Source organism: Chlorocebus sabaeus, chromosome 12 (genome assembly GCF_047675955.1).
Source record: "Chlorocebus sabaeus isolate Y175 chromosome 12, mChlSab1.0.hap1, whole genome shotgun sequence".
Lineage (NCBI taxonomy): Eukaryota > Metazoa > Chordata > Mammalia > Primates > Cercopithecidae > Chlorocebus > Chlorocebus sabaeus.
The window spans coordinates 81652894-81674396 of record NC_132915.1 but is presented as its reverse complement, the minus strand read 5'-3'; the positions used below and the strand labels follow the sequence as shown (position 1 = coordinate 81674396).

The 21503-nt window shown below is 43.6% G+C and overlaps 1 protein-coding gene across 2 annotated transcripts; it reads right to left on the bottom strand.

Annotated features, from left to right (window-relative positions):
• Positions 1-6863: 6863 nt before the first annotated feature.
• GNG10 (G protein subunit gamma 10) lies at positions 6864-15787 on the bottom strand. Of its 2 annotated transcripts, none has more exons than XM_007968425.3 (3): positions 15626-15787; positions 10124-10255; positions 6864-7822 (listed from the first exon to the last, which is right to left on the bottom strand). In XM_007968425.3, exons 1-2 carry the CDS (start codon positions 15704-15706, stop codon positions 10130-10132), a joined length of 207 nt encoding a protein of 68 aa, XP_007966616.1. In that variant the 5' UTR covers positions 15707-15787; the 3' UTR covers positions 6864-7822; positions 10124-10129. The 2 variants fall into 2 exon arrangements, with proteins under 2 accessions (XP_007966616.1, XP_007966617.1); XM_007968426.3 differs by having other exon boundaries at positions 6864-7819; positions 15626-15771.
• Positions 15788-21503: the final 5716 nt, after the last annotated feature.

Here is a 21503-nt window from a genome sequence, read left to right as displayed (position 1 = left end):
CACCAAACATCAGCTGTCTCTTCCAATTGTGGATGGGCATAAGATATTCCTTCCCTTGCCACTGAGACTCAGAATATAACTGGGGAAAAACACCAGGATGTCCCATTTCCTTGCCTCTCACAATAGGAGGCTCCTTATATACCCCCAATAATTAGGCCTGCCCGAAAACAAGGGATCCAACAATTTTAATAAGTGGAGTAGCCTGGTGAGAGAGGTGAAGAGTGCAAACTATAGTAATCCAGAATGAGAGCTGGAAAAAAAAAAAAAAAAAAAAGACATGTATTGAGGCAATTATTGGACTTATTCCTAATTCAAACATAATATCCATAAAGAAAGGGATCAACCTGTGGGTTCATTTTGGATCCATGATCTATATTAAATGGCAAAAAAAGAGAAAGTGTATTTGCAGCATTATCTGGTAATACTAAGAAACCTGCAAAATGAGAAGGTAAAAAAAATGTGCATTACATCCTGTAACAATCTAGAATCAAGGGAGCTGTGAGGGGAAGTTTATGCTACTCCTATGGGATGCAATCCCACTGTTATGGAATTTCCAGCCATCCTGTTGATAGAAAGTATTTTGGAACTGTTTGATTTTATAGGTAAATACCATCCCTCAATCGGTTAGGGTAAACTTAACATGATATATGGAATTGTTTTGTTTCCACAGAGGATTTATGGTGATATTCCAGTCACCATCTTTTTTAAAAAAATCTTATTTAGAAATGTTGAGACAAGCTTTTTCTAGGTAAATAACTAGATAAATAAAAATTAAAAGAACTTTTAACAAATATCTGTTCGATACAGGATAATAATCCAAACAAATTTTGAACAAAAGGCTTTAGACTGCAATTTTTGGCAGGGACAGAAAGAACACAGTATACCTTACTGAAGAATAGTAGTCATGGCCAGATGTGGTGGCTCATGCCTGTAATCCCAGCACTTTGGGAGGCTGAGGTAGGCAGATCACTCGAGGTCAGGAGTTCGAGACCAGCCTGGCCAACATGGTGAAAACTCATCTCTACTAAAAATAAAAAAGTTAGCCAGGAGTAGTAGTGCACACCTGTGATCCCAGCTACTCAAGAGGTTGAGGCAGAAGGATCACTTGGACCTGTGAGATGGAGGTTGTGGTGAGGCAAGATCATGCCACTGCATTCCAGCCTGGGTGACAGAGTAAGACTCCATCTCAAGAAAAAAAAAAAAAAAAAAAAGAATGGTAGTCATCATCAGTCGCACTTGCTTCTCATCAAAGAGAAAAACCATCACTATGGCAGTTTCTGCGCATATCAACTCCCATGTGAAGATTTTTGCCATAATTTCTCAGAACATCTTAAACTGACCACCATCTATCTACACCCAAAGTGTAAATATAACCAATCCACCATTCTTGTCTGCCCCTGCCACTAAATAGAAACACCTTAACTTAGTAATCAAAAAGCTAGATAAGGGATTCTGGTGTGATGACTTGAGCCTAGTTTTAGCATAACTATGAAGAAAAATGAATTTAATTTGAAGCAGTAGGAAATTAAAAATTAAACCGTTTGATTTAGATGACAGTTGACTATCATCTGTGAAGCTGTAAATATCAACCACGTTGAACATGGGGAATATTTGGATATAAGACATGGTATATGGCTATGATGTCAACTCAACTTAGCTAAGCCGAAGCTACCACTTCTTTAATGTTATATGGTTGACCCTTGAACAAAAAGGGTTTGAATTACCAGGTCCACTCACAGGTGGATTTATTTCAATAACATGTGAATAGAAAATACAGTATTTTGGCCAGGCGGGGTGGCTCACACCTGTAATCCCAGCACTTTGGGAGACTGAGGGGGGCAGATCACCTGAGGTCAGGAGTTCAAGACCAGCCTGGCCAACATTGTGAAACCCTGCATCTACTAAAAAGTACAAAAATTAGAAGGGCATCATGGTGTGTGCCTGTAATCCCAGCTACTCGGGAGGCTGCGACAGGAGAATCGCTTGAACCTAGGAGGTGGAGCTTGCAGTGAGCCAAGATTATGCCATTGCACTCCATCCTGAGCAACAAAGAGCAAAACTCCATCAAAAAAAAAAAAAAAAAGAGAAAAGGAAGGAGGGAGGGAGGGAGGGAGGGAGGGAGGAAGGAAGGAAATACAGTATTTGCCAGTTGCAAAACCTACTTATAGGGAGGGCCAACTTTTCATATACACAGGTTTTGCAGGGCCAACAGCCAGACTTGGTACGAGTGGATTTTTGTAAACTGGAGTGGGGTGGAGGGGCGCATCCTAAAACCAATGGCCCACGTATATTAAGGGAAGACTGTACTTATTATATCATAGATAGCTTTCTAGGTTGTATTTGTTACAGTAGTACTAGGTGCTGTAACAGAAAAGCCCTGAAACCTCAGTGGCTTAACATTGAGAAATTTATTTCTTGACCATTTGAGATCACTTGCTTAGGGCAAGGAGAGTACTCCACTCCACAGAGTCACAGAGAGAGCCTGTCATCTTCAACACACGGTTGCCAGCCCACCCAGGGTATTTACTTCCAAACAGACAGCAAACAAGGGAAGAGCAAAAACATTGCACTGCCCAGAGGCACATGGTCACATCTAACTAGAAAAGAGGCTGCAAATTGTAATCTCTCTAGTAGGGTGCCCGGAAAGAAAAAGAAATAGGATTTGGTGAAGAGCTAGAAAGTCTCTTCTCTACTGCACTCTACCATTCTGGTCCCCAAATAGCCATTTCTTTCATCCTCTCACACACAGAATACAATGAGTCCCACCTCAAGAGAGGAAAACCGAAGTTCAGTTAGTCACTGCAGGCAGCTCAAAGGCCAGGATTATGAGGTAATGCTCGTTTTTCCCCATCAGGGCTAGATATGGCTCCTGAAAGTCTAGTGACCTACAAACTTTTTGGTTATCTATTGTCATTTCCCCCAGTCTCACATACCAATATTAAAAACACAAGAGCGGGAGACTCAATGAACTTCCCATGCAGAAGGGGAAAGAATGAGAGACACACAGAAGTCAGTGGTCAGCATTCTGAAATCCAGCCGTGCAGATGTGAAGGCCCTCCTCTGGTAGGTCGTCATTTTACCCTCTGGAAGAAACCCTTATCCATGGTTTTCCATCCTCACCCCATCCTCAGCTCCTCCCTCTGGAAGTCCTCCCTTATCCATTATTCTCCTTGGACCCCTTCAGAGAGTGTCTTCCTTAGGGACTACAAAGCTTTCTCCACTTACTTTCTGAAATGTAAGTTTAAGGGCCTCAAGTTAAGTTTATTCGACTTCAACAGTTTTAGGGCCATTTTCTCAAATCCCCCCAAAAATTTGATGGGTTCTGATCTATTTGTTTCCAGTTAGTTCCATGTACCAGTAACTACATCCAATGTTCTATATAGACATAATCCTCATGCTTAATTTCTGTATTTATTTATTTTTGCTTCCTTGTACCATGCCTCTCCAAACCTGAATGACAGTTAAGTTGAAGCCATGAGGGTTAATCCGATCTCAGACTCCTCAATCTTGTTTGGGATTTACAGAGATTTTGCCAAATTCCTCTCCCAAAGGGTTATAGCACATTACACCCTAATAAGGTATAAAACTGCCCAGTCTCCTTCATCCTCACCAGCAATGGTACACAGCACAGCGGTTTAGGGTGTGGTCTCTAGAGCTGGACTGCTCGACATCAGATAGCAGTTCTATCATCCATTAACTGTTGGATTATGGATGATGTTCAACTCACCTGCGCCTCACTTCCCACATCTGTGCAAAGGAGACAAAGAAGATATTCTCATCCAAATTTTAAAAATAATTATGGGTGATGAAACTGAGACCCAGAGAATTTGATTTGTTCAAGGTCACACCAATAAGGAGTAAATAACCTAATACACATAATACTTAGAACATGGCATGTAAGTTCTTAATGGATATGCCTTTTTATTTTTCGTTTTCTAATTTGAGGGATTGAAAAATGATACCTCATTATCACTGTCTTTACATTTCCCCTGCTTACTAGTGGAGTTATGTGCTCTTTCGTTTGGATTCTCTCCTCTGTGAATTGCTTTTTCATACCCTTTACTCATTTTTTTCTCATCATATACAATCAGAATATTCTGTATATTAGGGATATTAGCCCATTATCTCTCCTATACCTGTAGTGCAGTGGCACGATCTTGGCTCACTGCAACCTCTGCCTCCCAGGCTCAAACGGTTCTCCTGCCTCAGCCTCCCAAGTAGCTGGGATTACAAATACACACCATGCCTGGCTCTGCTTTTTCTTTTTTTTTTTTTTTTTGGTCTGTAATGATTTTTACAAGAGGTTTTTGCTTTTGTTTGTTTGTTTTTTGGCCTGTAATGATTTTTACAAGAGGTTTTTTTTTTTTAATTTAAAAAACTTAGAGACAAAGTCTTACTATCTTGCCTAGGCTGGGATTATAGACATGAGCCACCACGCCCATCCCCTCCTCATGTTTTATACACACACACACACACACAACGATTAACGATTAAGCAGAAATTTTATTTAGTAAGATTGACATTTTAATGAAATTATATTTTTATGTTGGGTTTTTATTTTGGTTTGGTATTTTTGAGACAGAGTCTCACTTTGTTGCCCAGGCTGGAGTGAAGTTGCATGAATACAGCTCACTGCAGCCTCAACCTTCTGGGCTCATGCAATTTTCCTGTCTCAGCCCCCCAAGTAGCTGGGACTACAGGTGCACGCCACCATATCCAGCTAATTTTTGCATCTTTTGTTGAGATGGGGTTTCACCATCTTGCACAGGCTGGTCTCAAACTCCTGATCTCAAGCAATTCACCCACCTCGGCCCCACAAAGAGCTAGGATTACAGGTGTGAGCCATAGCACCTGGCCAAAATTGTTTTCATATACTAGAATTGCCATGTCCCTCCATTTATTTACACTCTGTTTTATAACATCAATAAAATCTTTTTTATGGCCCTTGCACTTTTGTTTATTCCCAAGTATTTTTATAGTTGTATCATTAAAGTAGAAAGGGGATATACTTTCCATTTCCATTTTAAACCAGCTATTGTCAGTATAGAAAATGTTATTTTCCTATGTCTTTTTTATCCAGCTAGCCTCCCAAATTCTATTATAAATTCAAGTATTTCTTATATGAGAATCTCATGAGTTTTCAAGGTGTACAATTATATAACCCATAAATACAGATAATTCTTGTAAAACGTTTACATCATTTCATTTTTTCAGCTTACTGCATTAGCTAAGACTTCCAAAGCAATGCTGAATAATAGTGGTGATAAAAGGTATTCTTATGTTGTTCCTGATATCCTGAATGTGTCAGTCTTTCACCATGTAGTATATTGGCTGTTGGTTTTAAAAAATTGTCTTTATCATCTTAGTAATTTCTTTCTACTCTCATTTCACTAATCTACTTAGTTTTTATTCAGAATAGCTATAGTTTTTCTTTTTTTTTTTTTTTTTTTGAGACGGGGTCTCTCGCTCTGTTGCCAGGCTGAAGTGCAGTGGCGTGATCTTGGCTCACCGCAACCTCCGCCTCCTGGGTTCAAGTGATTCTCCTGCCCCAGACTCCCGAGTACCTGGGACTACAGGGGCGCGCCACCATGCCCAGCTGATTTTTGAATTTCAATAGCAACGGGGTTTCACCATGTTGGCCAGGATGGTCTCAATCTCTTGACCTCGTGATCTGCCTGCCTCGGCCTCCCAAAGTGCTGGGATTACAGGCATGAGCCACTGCACCCGGCCCAGAACAACAATTGAATTTTATCAAATGACTTTTTGGCATAGGTTTCCTTCTTTAAGTGATTCAAGTAGTGAATTACACTGATAGATTTCCTTATGTTAAAGCAGTTTTATCCGGCTGTATTTTCTCTTACTATAACTACTGAATTTTGTCTGTTTATATCTAGGATATTTGCATCTATATTCATCTATAAGTGAGACGCTTATAGTTTTATTGTGCTATTTTATCAAATGTTTGCTGAAAGGGGAAGTGGAATCAAAAGAGAATTTTATTTTTCAGTGGGGATTTTTTAAAATGCTATTGTTGTTAAGACAGAATGGAACATGCTAAATGGTGATAGAAAGGGTCCACTGGAGGCCAGGTGCAGTGGTTCACGCCTATAATCCCAGAACTTTGGGAGGCTGAGGTGGGTGGATCACTTAAGCTCAGGAGTTCAAGACCAGCTTGGGAAAATGGCGAAATCCCATCTCTACAACAAATACAAAAATTAGTCAGGTGTGATGGTTCACACCTATAGTCTCAGCTACTTGGGGGGCAGACGTGGGAAGAACACTTGAACCTAGGAGATTGAGCTGAGATAGTGCCACTGCACTCCAGCCTGGGTGACAAAGTGAGACCCTGTCTCAAACAAAGTGAGACCCTGTCTCAAAAAAAAAAAAAAAAAAAAAAGAAGAAAGAAAGCAAGCGTCCAGCAGAGAACTTGAAGATGAAGGAGAAAGGATCACTGGTAGTGGGAAATTTCAGAGAAGGTGAAACAGATGCAGAGAACACATAGGTTATAAAAGGGATGCCTGAATTATGACTGAATGGAAGGGATTCCAATCACTAGATCTAGGAGTTTAGTGGCTAAAAGTTAAGGGAGTTACCATCTAATGACTTCTATTTTCTCTGTTGTAACACTACTTACACTCACAGATATTTTTGTTTATTTATGAGTTTATATATAGCTATTTCAGAGAACAAATGTTGCCATTAATAGAGATATTTTCTTCATGTTATATAGTTATCTATTTTTTTGGGACATTTGCAAAATTCTACAGACTTAAAAACAAGAATTTCACTCTCATTTCCAGCACTCAATCTCACAGGCAAACAGAAATCCAAGAGTCCTTAATACAAAATCAGACACAAAATATTGCTGTCATAGAAAAATGATTAAGCAGAAATTTTATTTCCAAGCTCTTCAAAGACTGTTACAGACATGAATAATGTATCCTTCTAAAAAAGTGTCCCAAATCAAATCAAAGGCACATCATCAAAGTAAAACACTTGTGACATTAAGAATTATTTTAGGTTGTAATATTTTCATGTTAGTTTTTAACCATTTACAATGTTCTGTGGGTCACATTTTAAACATTTTTAAATATATGAAATTCTGTATTTCTTTATAGCCACAACTACAAAATAGAGGAACTTAAGAATACAAAGATCGAATCTGCTTCATTTATATACACGATGGGGCAGCCTAATGCACATCATAATACTAACTTTTCAAAAAAAGTTTGCTAAGAAACTGCTCCTATATTTAGTGTTAAAAATAAAACAATCTTCCCATTTAGAAAAATCAAGACGTCAGTCAATTAGTAAAGCCTATTCTTCCTCCCAGCAATTTGTACTTTCTTGTATTCATTTAGGAATTGTGAATTCATGAGAAAAGAACACATTTTTTATGGTATAAACATCTTCCAGGAACAACAGTTTACAAGTTTAAATAAACACAACTATTTTCCTTCTTAAAATGTAAACATCCAGTAAATAAAACATACATGATATTCCAGGTATAGATATATTAGTAACTCACTTATGAAACAGGTGCATTTTGGTATATTTGGTGGTAAGGTTTTTGTTTGTCTTACGTGTAAAAGTACTTGCACAAAAAAACAGGCTATTACTATTTAAAACTCTATTCCTTCACCCAGTTTCCTCACTCAAGTAGAAACTCATGAATTTCTGTGATTTTCGCTACAGGACCAGGCCACAGGAAAGAGCTAAAACATCTCTAATTAGAGTTAGGGAAAAGTGTTTTCTTGAGACTTGAAGGCAGTCGTTCGTCACTTTGTGCTTGAAGGCATTCCTCAGCGAACTTCTCTCCTACTGGAAAAAGAGTTTGTTTGGTTTTCACTTTAGGAAGATTTATTTATAAAATTACCTAGTCATCATTTCATAGGGTACTTTAGTATTCACGAAATAGCAACAGGTGAGTGAAGCACGGTGGCTCATGCCTGTAACCCCAACACTTTGGGAGGCCAAGGCAGGCGGATTACCTGATGTCGGGAGTTCAAGACCAGCCTGACCAACATGGAGAAATCCCGTCTCTAATAAAAATACAAAAAAATTAGCCAGGCATGGTGGCGGGCACCTGTAATCCCAGCTACTAGGGAGACTGAGGCAGGGGAATCGCTTGAACCCAGGAGGCAGAGGTTGTGGTTAGCTGAGATTGCACCATTATACTGCAGCCTGGGCAACGAGAGCAAAACTCCGTCTCAAACAAACAAAAAAAGACAGTAACAGGTGAATACAAAAGACATCTAAACCACACCACTGAATGAGCACACCCACGAAAGTGCTTTGCAAAGCTGGGTGCAGTGGCTCACAACTGCAATCCTAGCACTTTGGGAGGCTGAGACGGGCAGGTCACTTCACTTGAGGTCAGGAGTTTGAGAACAGCCTGAGCAATACGGTGAAATCTCATCTCTGCTAAAAATACAAAACTTAGCCAGGCATGGTGCTGCGCACCTGCAGTCCCAGCTACTCAGGAGGCTGAGGCAGGAGATCTGTTTGAACCTGGGAGGCGGAGGTTGCAGTGAGCCAGGATCATGCGACTGCACTCCAGCATGGGTGACAGAGAGAGACTCCATCTCAATTTTTAAAAGGGAAGGAAGGAAGGAAAGGAAGGAAAGGAAGGAAAGGAAGGAAAGGAAGGAAAGGAAGGAAAGGGCTTTGTAAAAAGAAAAATGCTATGCCAACATAAGACTATTATCTTAACACCATAAATATGAACTTTTTCCATTAAAAAGTACAATAGGATTTGATAGATTGCTTCCTTCTTTTAAATGTGAACAATTTCCTTTTGCTACTTGTGAAGGAGCTAAGATAATTACTTACTGTATAAACACCCCTTAGAATACATCATTTGAAATATGTTGGTCCCAAAAGACTCTAATAATTCATGCCCTTGTCATCTTAAAAAAACATTGTGTCATGCCTGTAATCCTGGCACTTTGCGAGGCCAAGGCGGGCAGATCATGAGGTCAGGAGTTTGAGACCAGCCAGTTCGAGACCAGCCCAGCCAACATGGTGAAACCCCGTTTCTACTAAAAATACCAAAAAAATTTGACAGGCATGGTGGCATGTGCCTGTAATCCCAGCTACTAGGGTGGCTGAGGCAGGAGAATTGCTTCAATCTGGAAGACGGAGGATGCAGTGAGCCAAGATTGTGCCACTGCACTCCAGCCTGGGTGACAGAGCTCAGTGGTGACAGGGGAAACACATTGTGAAAATGACCCCAATACAAAGTATTCAAACCCATGAAATTTCTAATATGCTACCTGAGAGGTGTTTTCATTTATCAATTTTTAAAGCTCTTTTAACCCCACTCACACTTTTTCCCAGTAGCTACATTTCTTCCTCCATGAAAACATAAGAGAGATATTCTGAAAACCATTAGGACAGAAATCACAGCGGGTGGTAGGCACACATCTCCCACTATGGGGAGTCCTTAGTCCCAAGAGTAGCAAATCCCAAACCTGGGATACTATAAGGACAGAGAGGGTGGGCTTAAGGTCAAGAAATTACTGGCCGGGAGGGGTGGCTCACGCCTGTAATCCCAGTACTTTGGGAGGCTGAGGCGGGTGGACCATCTGAGGTCAGGAGTTCGAGACCAGCCTGACCAATATGGTGAAATCCCATCTCTACTAAAAATACAAACATTAGCCGGACGCGGTGGAGTGCACCTGTAGTCCCAGCTACTCAGGAGGCTGAGACAAGAGAATTGCTTGAACCTGGGAGGTGGAGGTTGCAGTGAGCCAAGATCATGCCAGTGTACTCCAGCCTGGGCAAATGAGTGAGACTGTCTCAAAAAAAAAAAAAAGAAAAAGAAAAAGAAAAGAAAAGAAATTACTACCAGCCAACTCAATTAAAGAGCTCAAGTACAGAAGGATATTGGCATCTCATGACTTAGTGCCAAAGAGACTTCAGACTGTCCTAATTAGATGTATTCTACAGGCAAAGTAACTATACACTAGAATCACCCTTCAGGGAAAGTTGTGCATTTTGCTGGCTGTTATTTTAATTCCCCCAAGAACTGTAGACACTCAAAACTCAGTTGCTCAAGTCCTTTGGGAAGCCCTGTGATAATGCTATGGGCCCAAGACATAATGGTGTATCATTACTCACGAGTCTTCAGAGTAAAGCACAGGATCTGGGCTCCCGGAAGGGGTTACTTCCAGCTGGAACACCCACCAGCAGGGCATCCTTGCAGGCATTCTGCATACAGTACTGTTGAAGCTCTGCAGCTGCCTGAGAGACCTGAAACAAAGGGACAGCAACATGGCACACTGCTCACGGCCAGGCCATCCGGCAGTCAAGGATATTCTGCAAATGATCATCCAACTTGGTAAATATCAACATTTTGTGACCTCCAAAAGTCTCTTTCTGCTGAACGTTCTAATAGTTGAACTACAAAGAGGAGAGGTTACAATTTCCATAAACTTCAATTTAGATATTTTTTGGTTTAGTTGCTTATTCAACAAAGGCAAGAAAAAGCTGTATCTTTGATCCATTTAGAAATCTAGTTTTGAGACTGAATGGATAAAGAAATAGCTCATTCCAGCATTCCCTTTACAAATTTTCACTTATATAAAACATGCACTGATATATTCAAGTTTGCCAAATGAGCAAATTGTCTTAATGTTTACAAGTCTGAAGGCTTATTCAGTCTGCTCCAAACAAGTGATAAACTTCTTCCGCCTTGCTTTTGAGGCATGATAGCTTACTGTTTAGGAGTATAGCCTCTGGAACCAGACTGCGTGGACTCAAATTCAGCTCTGTCACTACCTAGATAACCTTGGGCAAGTTACTCAACATCTCAGTAGCTGTTTTCTCATCTGTGAAATAATTAGAAATAGGAACCCACCTCTCTGGGTTGCTGTAACAATTAAGTGAGTTCACACATATAAAGCCATCAGAATAGCGCTAACATATAGCAATACATTTGTGGTAGACTGCAAACGTGATCACAATAGTTTGCAGCTCCTTCCACCAAGAGGTAGAGTCTATTGACCCACCCCTTGAATCTGGGCTGACTGTGGCCAGGCGCAGTGGTTCACACCTGTAATCCCAGCACTTTAGGAGGCCGAGTGGTGGTGGATCACGAGGTCAGGAGTTCGAGACCAGCCTGACCAACATGGTGAAACTCTGTCTCCACTAAAAAAAAAAAAAATACAAAAATTAGCCAGGTGTGGTGGCGCGCACCTGTAGTCCTGGCTACTCAGGAGGCTGAGGCAGGAGAATCGCTTGAACCCAGGAGGTGGAGGTTTCAGTGAGCCAAGATCGTGCCCTTGCACTCCAGCCTGGGCGACAAGAGCAAAACTCCGTCTCAAAAAAAAAAAAAAAAAAAGAAAAGAATCTGGGCTGACTTTGACCAGTAGAATGTGGCAGAAATAAAGGGCAAGTTCCAGGGTAGTCCTCAAGAGTCTCTGCACCTACCTCTCTTGGTGCAGGTGGAAGGGTAAGACAACTATCTGAACAAGCCCAAGATAGCCTCCTGGAGATCTTGTGGAGGAGAACCGGTAAGCTAGAACCAGCACCTGCCTATCAACCTGCAGACATGCGAGTGAGGCCATTCTAAATCACCCAGACACCAACCAACACTAGCCAACACTCTATCTGATTGCAGATGCATGGGAGAGCCCAGAAGATCAGCAGAACTGCACACCTGAACCTAGCTCAAATTGTCCATCTAAGAACTGTGAGTATAAATGTTTTAAGTCACTAAATTTTGGGGTGGTCTGTCAGGCAGCAAAAACTAACTGATACAATATCATTAGCCCTTTTCTTATCTTCCATTTGATGCATAATTCTACTTGGAGGTTTTCCTCATTGTACTTTTTTTTTGCATTAAAAGGTGTTTTGGGCCGGGTGCGTGGCTCACGCCTGTAATCCCAGCACTTTGGGAGGCTGAGGCGGGCAGATCATGAGGTCAGGAGATCAATACCATCCTGGCTAACACGGTGAAATCCCGTCTCTACTAAAAAAATATAAAAAATTAGCTGGGCGTGGTGATGGGCACCTGTAGTCCCAGCTACTAGGGAGGCTGAGGCAGGAAAAAGGTGTGAACCCAGGAGGCGGAGCCTGCAGTGAGCCAAGATCGGCTCCAGCCTAGGCAACAGAGCAAGACTCCATCTCAAAAAAAAAAAAAAAAAAAAGGTGTTTTCAATAAAATTCACCCATGTTGTACAAAAATGGTTCCGATTGCTGTTCAGGTATTACTACTAGTTTGTGTCAATTTTCCAAGCCTCCAAATAACTGGAAAATTAACTGTTTATGCTACAATTGCTACCAAGTTTCTGGACAGCTCTAGGAATTTTGGTTGCATTAATGTAATGACAGTTTACTCCATATTATATAAATATAGAACCATAATATTACCAGGCTAATGCTGAAGTTTGCTTTTTCTCTCAGTAGAAGCTCTGACATTTTCATGTTAATTATAATTGGAATTAATGGTTATATATACCAGTTATTAATTCAAAATAAATCGAGAATCAGTTACGCTCAGGCTTACTATCTTTGCATTGGGGTAACAGGTAAACTCCGCACATGGTAGGTAGAAGGACACTGTCTTCCAGGACCCCTGGAGAAATAAGACTAACTGAACTCTAGTCTCAAGAACATGGTCAAAAAGTTAAGGTAAGGGGATATGCAGAGAAAATAAGAGAAGAGTAAACGTGGTCAGCATCTCTCTAACACTAGCAAGGGAGAGAGGCTCTGGGCTGGGAGACTATAAGCCCAAATATTTGCAAGCTGTCCCCTGCCACTGGAGGTAGGATAACCTCCACGCAGGTTACCTGATTTTCCTTGGTTTGAGCCCGTGTTTACCCAGCAACTTCTGAGCGGCTCTTCTAAAGGAGGAGTTCTTGGAAGGATACCAAACATTCTTATAGCCAGGAAGGGATGTCCTCTATTCTATGCTAGAAAATCGGTCCTGGTTTATTTTCCAGATAGCACGTCTGTCAAAGAGAAGACACCTCTGGCTATGCTAAGCACATCCAACACTGAGTCCTGAAATGAGGTAGACCAGACCCTAGAATGTTGTGACTCTCTAAGGTATTGTCTGAGAGAAGCGCAGCCAGGCACTGCAGATCATACTTTCATGAGCGCACCTCTTAAATAGGTTTATTATCCTATTAGTAAATAAGTTTACTGTGAGCTTGGGCAACTCACCTGGTTTATATGGCTCTTGGTTTCGTCATCATTTTTAAAATGTAGATAAGAATATCTTTCCCGCCAGGCGCCATGGCTCACGCCTGTAATCCCAGCACTTTGGGAGCTTGAGGAGGGAGGATCACCTGAGGTCAGGAGATTGAGACCAGCCTGGCCAACATGGTGAAACTCCGTCTGTACTAAAAAAAAATATATATATATATATAAATTAGCCAGTTAGCAGACGTGGTGGTGGCTGCCTGTAATCCCAGCTACTTGGGAGACTGAGGCAGGAGAATCACTTGAACCTGGGAGGCAGAGGTTGCAGTGAGCTGAGACCATGCCACTGCACTACAACCTGGGCAACAAGAGCGAAACTCCATCTCACAAAAAAAAAGAAAAAAAGAATGTATTTCCTCTTTCTTAGCCACTTGGCGGGTAGGCAGGCATCTGACTGGCTCACAGTTTTCCTTTCCACCTCAGGTCCCCATATTGTCTTTGTGAATTTCCAACAGTCCTGGTTTCAGTTCCCTGACTTCCTCCTCTCAAACAGCTTTCTCCTCAGTGCTAACAGATCCAGTTACAACACCTGCAACTGCTCCACTTCTGAAATTTTACACTCCAGTATCCTACTCTCTGATCATAATCTCTCCTTCCCATCCAGGGTGCTGCCTCCTTTATTCTTCCTTTATTCTGCTCTGACCTCACCGAGATCACCAGGCATCACTTCCTCCCCTTCTGTCTCACCTATCACCAGCAGGCTGGCTCCATTCCTTCTCTATCCATCTAGACTTCAGCCTCTTTCTGGCCAGACCTTCACACGCCTTGCCCTCTGGCCCCACCTCCACCTTTCCGGCATACCTCCCCTGCTCACTCACTCCTCTTTCAACTACCGTTCACCTTCAGCACTCACATTCCAGGACGGTCAAAGATTGCTGCAGAAAAAAAAAATCACAAATATGACCAGCAGTCTCCCTTCTCACAGCAGCTGGGCCTTCAGAGTCACAGCGCACCTACGTGCCTGCTCAAGGGCCACTCCCTTAGTACCCTTTCCTCTGTCTTAGAAGAAAACGTGGCCTCCTATTTCACAAGGTGTCACCATATAAGTTTAGCCCACATCTAGAAACTTACCTTTACACACATCCTTACCTTCTTTCTTCCTGTCTCAGAAGCTGTGCCACCAATCCCCTCGCCCCCGCCCCCAAAGTAGCCTTGTCTCCTCTACCAGCAATTGGCTTCCATTTGTTTCTTCCCTGGAACCTAAAAATATAATTTGTTCCTTCTTCTCAACCCTAAAACACGGCTTTTCATTTCCTAAGTTTAAAAAACACGTTATTTCCTCTTTAAAACTAGATTTCTTCAAAAAGAAAAAAGTCTGCCTACCTTAAGACAGCCCAGATTCTGCTTTTACTAACACATAAACCACCAAGACCTCTGCATTCCACAGCCCTCTCTCCGTTTACCCTGTTTATTATCTTCACTCCACTTAGCATGTGAAGCGATGCTATGTATCCGTTAAGTTGCTGTTTACCTTCCCCTCCAGAACCAACCTATTCCCTGTAGCAGCGCCAGGCACACAGCAAAGGCGCCACTGAGGCACAGGGACTATCACGGGTGTGTTCCTTCCTACAGACCTTCTGCAAATAATGCTGCACTCGTTGCTAAACACAGCTCTACAGCAGACGCCTTTTAGGCAACTGACTAAACGCTGGACATGACTGAGCCCCCGGTTCTTGGAAATCCTTCCTTGCTTGCTGGGAAACGCTGCTGTCTCTTACTTCCTCTTCTCTCGGCCACCGGCCATCGGTGTGCCTGGTCCCCGGGTCCCAGGCTCTGAGCTCTGCTCTTCATCGAAGAGGCTTTTTCGCCCCCATGAGCTTGAATGACCTCTTTCAGCCCTGGGCGCTGAGCTTCAGGCCATGAGGACAAATACCTCCAGGATGACTCCCCGGAGTCCCCAGGTCCGCAGCCGAACTCATCACTTCCCCAAACCCTCTCCCGCTCCTCTCTACCTCGGCGGGTGGCAGCGCCGTCCACCCCGTCACGACGACAGAAACCCGAGCATCCTGGCTCCCCTCCCTCTCGCTCTCATCCTACCAATCCATCACCAATTCGCGGCCCTGCGCTGGCCTCCCCAGCCCTGGGTCCAATCCTCCCGGCCGGCGCGTTCGCCGGCATCCCGGGAGCCCTCCGAGGAACTGACCACGGCCACCTTCTGGAGTGGGCGCGCCCCCAGGGACCCGGTCCGGACCGCGACCGCGGGGCCCCCCAGGCGCGGCCTCCTCCTGTCGGGCCCGGGCCCCCGACCTGCCCCGCGCGCTCCCTTACCGCGGACCCCGCCGCCCCCCGCGCGCCCCGCCGAGGCCTCGCCGCCGCCCCCGCTTCCCCCCGCTGGCGCCCGGCCCTGGCCGCCGGCCTCCTCTTCTCACGCCCCGCGGGCAGAAGGACCGGAGCGTGGGTCCCCAGGGCCCGCACCTTGATCCTCTCCACGCCAGCCTCCAACTTGAGCTGCTCCACCAGGCGCTGCAGGGCGCTCGCGCTAGCCCCGGAGGACATGGCGGCGGCGCTGGGCTCCGAGGGCTGCTGGGCCCGGCCGGGCGGGGAGGAGCCGCCAGCCCCGAGCGCCGGCACCGCCCCGGGGCGGGGAAGCAGCTGCGCCCGCCCCGCCGCCCCAGCCCACCCGGCGCCAAGCCGCTAGCCAGAGACGGCGAGGACCCCAGCAGGCTGGCAGTGCTCTCCGCTCCTCAGCGCTCGAAACCTGGGTGGCACCTGCAGCAGGGCCTGGAACCGAGGCGGGGACCCGCCGAGCAGGGCATCCTCCCGCAAAGCTGGCGCCCCTAGGATGTGCAGGAATCGCGAGGGCGTGGGACGCGAGGATGGAGTGGGCGGCAGCAACACGCACCCCTGAGAAATGAGAACCGGAGTCAAGGTGTGACATGAGTTGGGGACATAAGGGGCCTTGCCAGACAGTATCCCCGAGGGAACCAAGGATAGTTCGTAGGATTTTCATGAGGCTGCAACAGGTTTCTAAATGAGCCTGTTACTGTTTCATGGAGATCCTACCAGTTGATTTGGTGGAGTGAGTATGGTAAATTAGATAAAATCCCAGACCCTGACATCTTTGTGAAACATACAGAATAAAATTAAATTCAGCGTCTCTCACTCTCATCGCACCATTTAACTGTCATCATTGTTTCTACTCTGCTGCCCCTTTTTTTTTTTTTTTTTTTTTTTTTTTTTTTTTTTTTTTTTTTTTGAGACAGGGTCTTGCTCTGTCACCCAGGGTGGAGCACAGTGGTGTGATCACAGCTCCCTGTAGCCTCCACCTCCTGGGCTCAGGTGATCCTCCTGCCTCAGCCTCCTGAGTAGCTGGGACTACAGACACACACCACCACGCCCGGCTAATTTTTGTATTTTTAGTAGAGACAGGGTTTCACGATGTTGGCCAGGCTCGTTTTGAACTCCTGGGCTCAGGTGATCCTCCTACCTCATCCTCCCAAAGTGTTGGCATTATAGGCCTACTGCATTTTTTAATAAGTGTTTTACAAAACTGGGATCATTACTATATTTAACATTTTTGTGTTGCTTTTTTCCGTATCATGAAATACGTCATTATTCTTGTGCATCATTGTATTTGTCAGAACTCACTTAAACTGAACAATGCAAAAGGTAATATATTGACTTGTGTAACTGAAAAGTCCAGGGACTTTAAACTAGTGAATTCAATTACCCAGATAATAATTTTGGGGCTCTCATCCTCCATGTTTTGACTCCGCTTTTTCTGAGATTAGCCTCATTTTCCTTGGTGGTAGATTGACTTCTCTAGTGGTATGAAGGAAGGCGCCACACTTTCACTGTCCCCATCTAGTAAACCCAGGAACAAGAGTACCTCTTTCTAATCGTTCCAGCAAATATCCCCACAATGAACCTCACTGACTGGTATTGAGTCTTCGCCCCACCCCTGGCCCAATTACTATTTGAAGGCAAGGATATGTGGCACTGATGTGCTCAGATTAGCTGTGCCTGGGCCAAAGGGAGACTTGCACATTTGAAAGCCCTCTCTAGTGGCCAGTTTCCTCACCACAAATAAATTAATAAATATTTCAGTAGAGAGATGAAAGTACATGTTGGGAACATTCAACAATTCTTAGATTGATGAATAGGACAAAATAGAATGATTTCATATTTAAAAGATATGGCAAAGAACTCAGTGCAAAGATACACATACTGGATTAGGAAAGGCTCATCATAGATCGTGAGTGCTGGACTTTGGAGATACGTGTCTTGCAGGTGGCTCAGAAGAAAAGGAAGAACATTGCAGTATGGAGGAGAGCTGGAGGTGATGCACACATGTAGAGTGAAGAAATTTAAAAATAGAGGAGGCTGTAGTGACTAACAGCAGATACAAAGTTGCTAGGGCCAGAAGTCATAGAAAGTCTCACTCACACACAAAAGTCTATGGTAAACAGTGGGCTAGCCACAGGGTAAGACATTTTGGGAATATTAATCTGAGATGAACGTGCAAAATGAACTGAAGTTGAGAAGCTAAGATGGCTGATGGTGCGGGAGTAGCTGGAATGAGGCCCTGGGTAGGACTGTTAGGGTAGCAATGAGGGGGAACAAATTTAGAAAACGAAATCAGTGGTACTTCATGCAATGCAAAGAGGACAAAGGGTTCTGTAGCAGAGAGTGGGCCAGAACTAATGCCAAAACAGCAATTAGGAAACAAGACTTGGCTTGAGATGAGTAAAAAATAATGTGGGGTTTGGTTTAGGAGTAACTAAGTGACTTTCCTGGCACTGCTACATGCCTTTAGGCTGTTGACAACGTTTAGCAGCCAAGATGTTAATGTGAAAGATGTCTCCACAGCAGTGACAGCTGAAATAATGAGATTACCTCAAAATCATTAGAAATGAAGGCTTTGGAGTTGCGCTTAATGAAGAGACACACGTCAGCCATGTCATACTGTGTGTTATCAGCCATGAGGCAGCAGGAACAGTCTAGGGGGTGTGCTGTGTCGCCTCCTTCATGCCGTACACACCCACTGCCCCGCCCACCTCAGTGTTACTTTGCGCCATTCAAGAAGAATGGTCTGTGATCCATGGATAAGCAGGTTGGGTGCCACTTGGACTTGAGGAAGGCTGACCATCTGTGTGATGCTCCAGACTTTCCCCCCCAAAAGACTTCTCATCCATTACTTTTGCATCATGGAACTTCAGAGCTGAAGGGAACCATCAGACAGTGTGGCACGTCTACAATTTCAGAGGTGAGGAAACAGACTCACTAAGGAAAGTGAAGTGACTTGCCCAGTATCACAAAGTGGGAGCAGGGAAAAGAATTTCATTTTAGCTTTCAAGAGAATTCAGCCCAGACATGGTGGCTCACGCCTGTAATCCCAGCACTTTGGGAGGCCGAGGCGGGGTGGATCACTTGAGGTCAGGAGTTCAAGACCAGTCTGGCCAACATGGTGGGTTTCTACCACGCCCGGCTAATTTAAAATACAAAAATTAGCCGGGCATGGTGGCGCATGCCTGTAGTCCCAGCTACCTGGGAGGCTGAGGTATTCAAGTATTGCTTGAACCCGGGAGGTGGAGGCTGCAGTGAGACCGTGCCACTGCACTCCTGCCTGGGCGACAGAACAAGACACCGTCTCAAACAAACAAAAAGAAAACTCCAGGTTTACCTAGAGGACCAGAGGCCTTTTGCACATGTGCTGTGATTTCCAGGGCTCTGAACGGTGAGGGATGGAGACACAGTACCCTTCTTTCCTTCTCACCACAGCTAAAATGCATGGGTCACCAGTATAATATCTTTAACATTTTGTTACACATTTTTTTTTCCCTTGGTTAAGCACAAACTTATAAATCTCATTTCCAAGAAACTTTCTAGAAATGTCAATACCCTTGTAATGACAAATGTTTCGTTTGCTTCCCTGTTAGGATCTACAGTTCCCTCCTCTGACTTGCATGTTATCACCTTTCTACTAACAGTGGATTCTTCTTCCAGGAAAGGGGCTGTGAATCACTCTTCTCCATAAAAATGATGACATCATGGGAAGATATTTCTGCCAACGATATATCAAAATGACAATAATATGTACCATCTATAGTTTGCAAAATTATTAACAGTAGGAAAACACATTAACTATATTTAATGTGACACAGTGTCATGTACCATACAAATTATTTTACTTCTTTTTGCCTATCACATTATTTTTGGAACCTAGAAATAATGAATCAGGAGCTGAAAGAATCACCAGCAGGTTTGTAGATTCAGAACGGCTTTTCTGGAGAGATTTTCACAGGCACTTTTGAGACTTTGGGAGATGGTAGAACTTAGGGGCTATTAGATGTCTTTTTGAGCAACCATTCTAAGCATCTGTTTGCTACACTGAAAATGTCACTTCACTAAATGTAGGCCTTAGACTAGCAAGTTGCGGATCATTCTGTCGTCTCTGAAGGTTTTTCTTTCTTTCCTGAGTCGTCATCTTGACTGCTCTATCTTGCACACTGGTGGCAACAGGGCAGGCAGCTGCTTTTTAAAATACTTAATTCCAACCCTAAGGAGCATCACTTCTTCACTCTAGCACTGTGCCTTGCACAAGGTAAGGGATTAAAATATGTATTAAAAGTTTAAACAATGGGTTTGTAATCATTACAAAACAGTCTCCTGTTACCATGGATTTTTTTTTTTTTAACAAATGGGACTCTTTGTTATCCTTCTGAAGGTGAAATAACTAACATTTCCTGATCACTTAATATATGCCAGGCATTTTCCCCTCGTTATCTTCTAAGAACTCTCTGAAATAGTATCTTTACACGAAAGAAAACAAGGCTCAGAGGTTAAAGTAACCTGCCCTGTCAACTTTGGTCTATCTGGTTATAAAGTCAGAGTCATTCCACTATGTCCTGCTTCTTGAGGTTATAAAGGAAAGACTGTCACATGACAGGAAGTTTCTCCATCCCCAAATGAAACCAGGAAGGAGGAATCCATGACACTGATCTGAGACCACATGATCCATTCCATACACAATTGTCGAGGATATCCTAAATCCTTTAAGAATTAAGAAGCTAAGGCCAGGCCCTGTAGCTCACGCCTATAATCCCAGCACTTTGAAAGGAGGATCCCTTGAGCTCAGGAGTTCCAGATCAGCTTGAACAACATAGTAAGCCCCCTGACTAAAAAAAAAAAAAAATCAAAAAATTAGCCAGCCAGTGGCATGAGCCCCTGTAGTCCCAGCTACTCAGGAGGCTGAGGTGGGAGGATCATGTGAGCCCAGGAGGTCAAGGCTGTGGTGAGCCATGATCAAGTCACTGCACTCAGCCTGGGCAAGAGATGCTGTCTCCAAAAAAAAAAGCTGAAGTGTGTACAACTATCATATCTCAATTAAAAAAGAATTAAGAGGCTAAAGTTTACAACTAATTATGTAGGTTTTTACTGAAATAATTTATGAAGTAAATTTGTTTATTAGGTTCTAGATTTGGCCTTTGCCAATTTTTAAATGTGAACCACATCATGTTTTATAAATAAGACATTTAATTATAATTCATCCATACACAACTGGTTTGTATCAATACCAACATTTATCTATTTGCTTCAAGTGTATAATTCTAAGTCAAAAGAGACCAGGTTTGATTTAATGTTTTAAAGTAGCTAGATTCCATTTATACTATCTAATAAAAGCCACTTCTAATTTCCACATTATTTTCAGTTTGTGGCCAGCAGTCTGGTTCACACTAGCTGAGTGATACCCTAGCAATTGGCCTCCACTCAAGAAAAATATCTCCTAGGTTTGGGTATTAAAAGTTTACTACTGGCTGGGCATGGTGGCTCACACCTGTAATCCCAGCACTTGGGGAAGCCGAGGCGTGTGGATTACGAGGTCAAGAGATCGAGACTATCCTGGCCAACATGGTGAAACCCTGTCTCTACTAAAAATATAAAAAATTAGCAGGGCATGGTGGAGGGCGCCTGTAGTCCCAGCTACTCAGGAGGCTGAGGCAGGAGAATCACTTGAACCCAGGAGACAGAGGTTGCAGAGTTGAGATCCCATCATTGCACTCCAGCCTGGTGACAGAGTGAGACAGTCTAAAAAAAAAAAGTTTACTACTGGGTCAGATGCAGTGGCTCATGCCTGTAATTCCAGCACTTCGGGAGGCTGAGGCGGGTAGATCACCTGAGGTCAGGAGTTCGAGACCAGCCTGGCCAACATGGTGAAATTGTGTCTCTACCAAAAATACAAAAAATTAGCCAGGCATGGTGGCAGGCACCTGTAATCCCAACTACTTGGGAGGCTGAGGCAGGAAAATCGCTTCAACCCAGGAGGCAGAGGTTGCAGTGAGCCAAGATCATG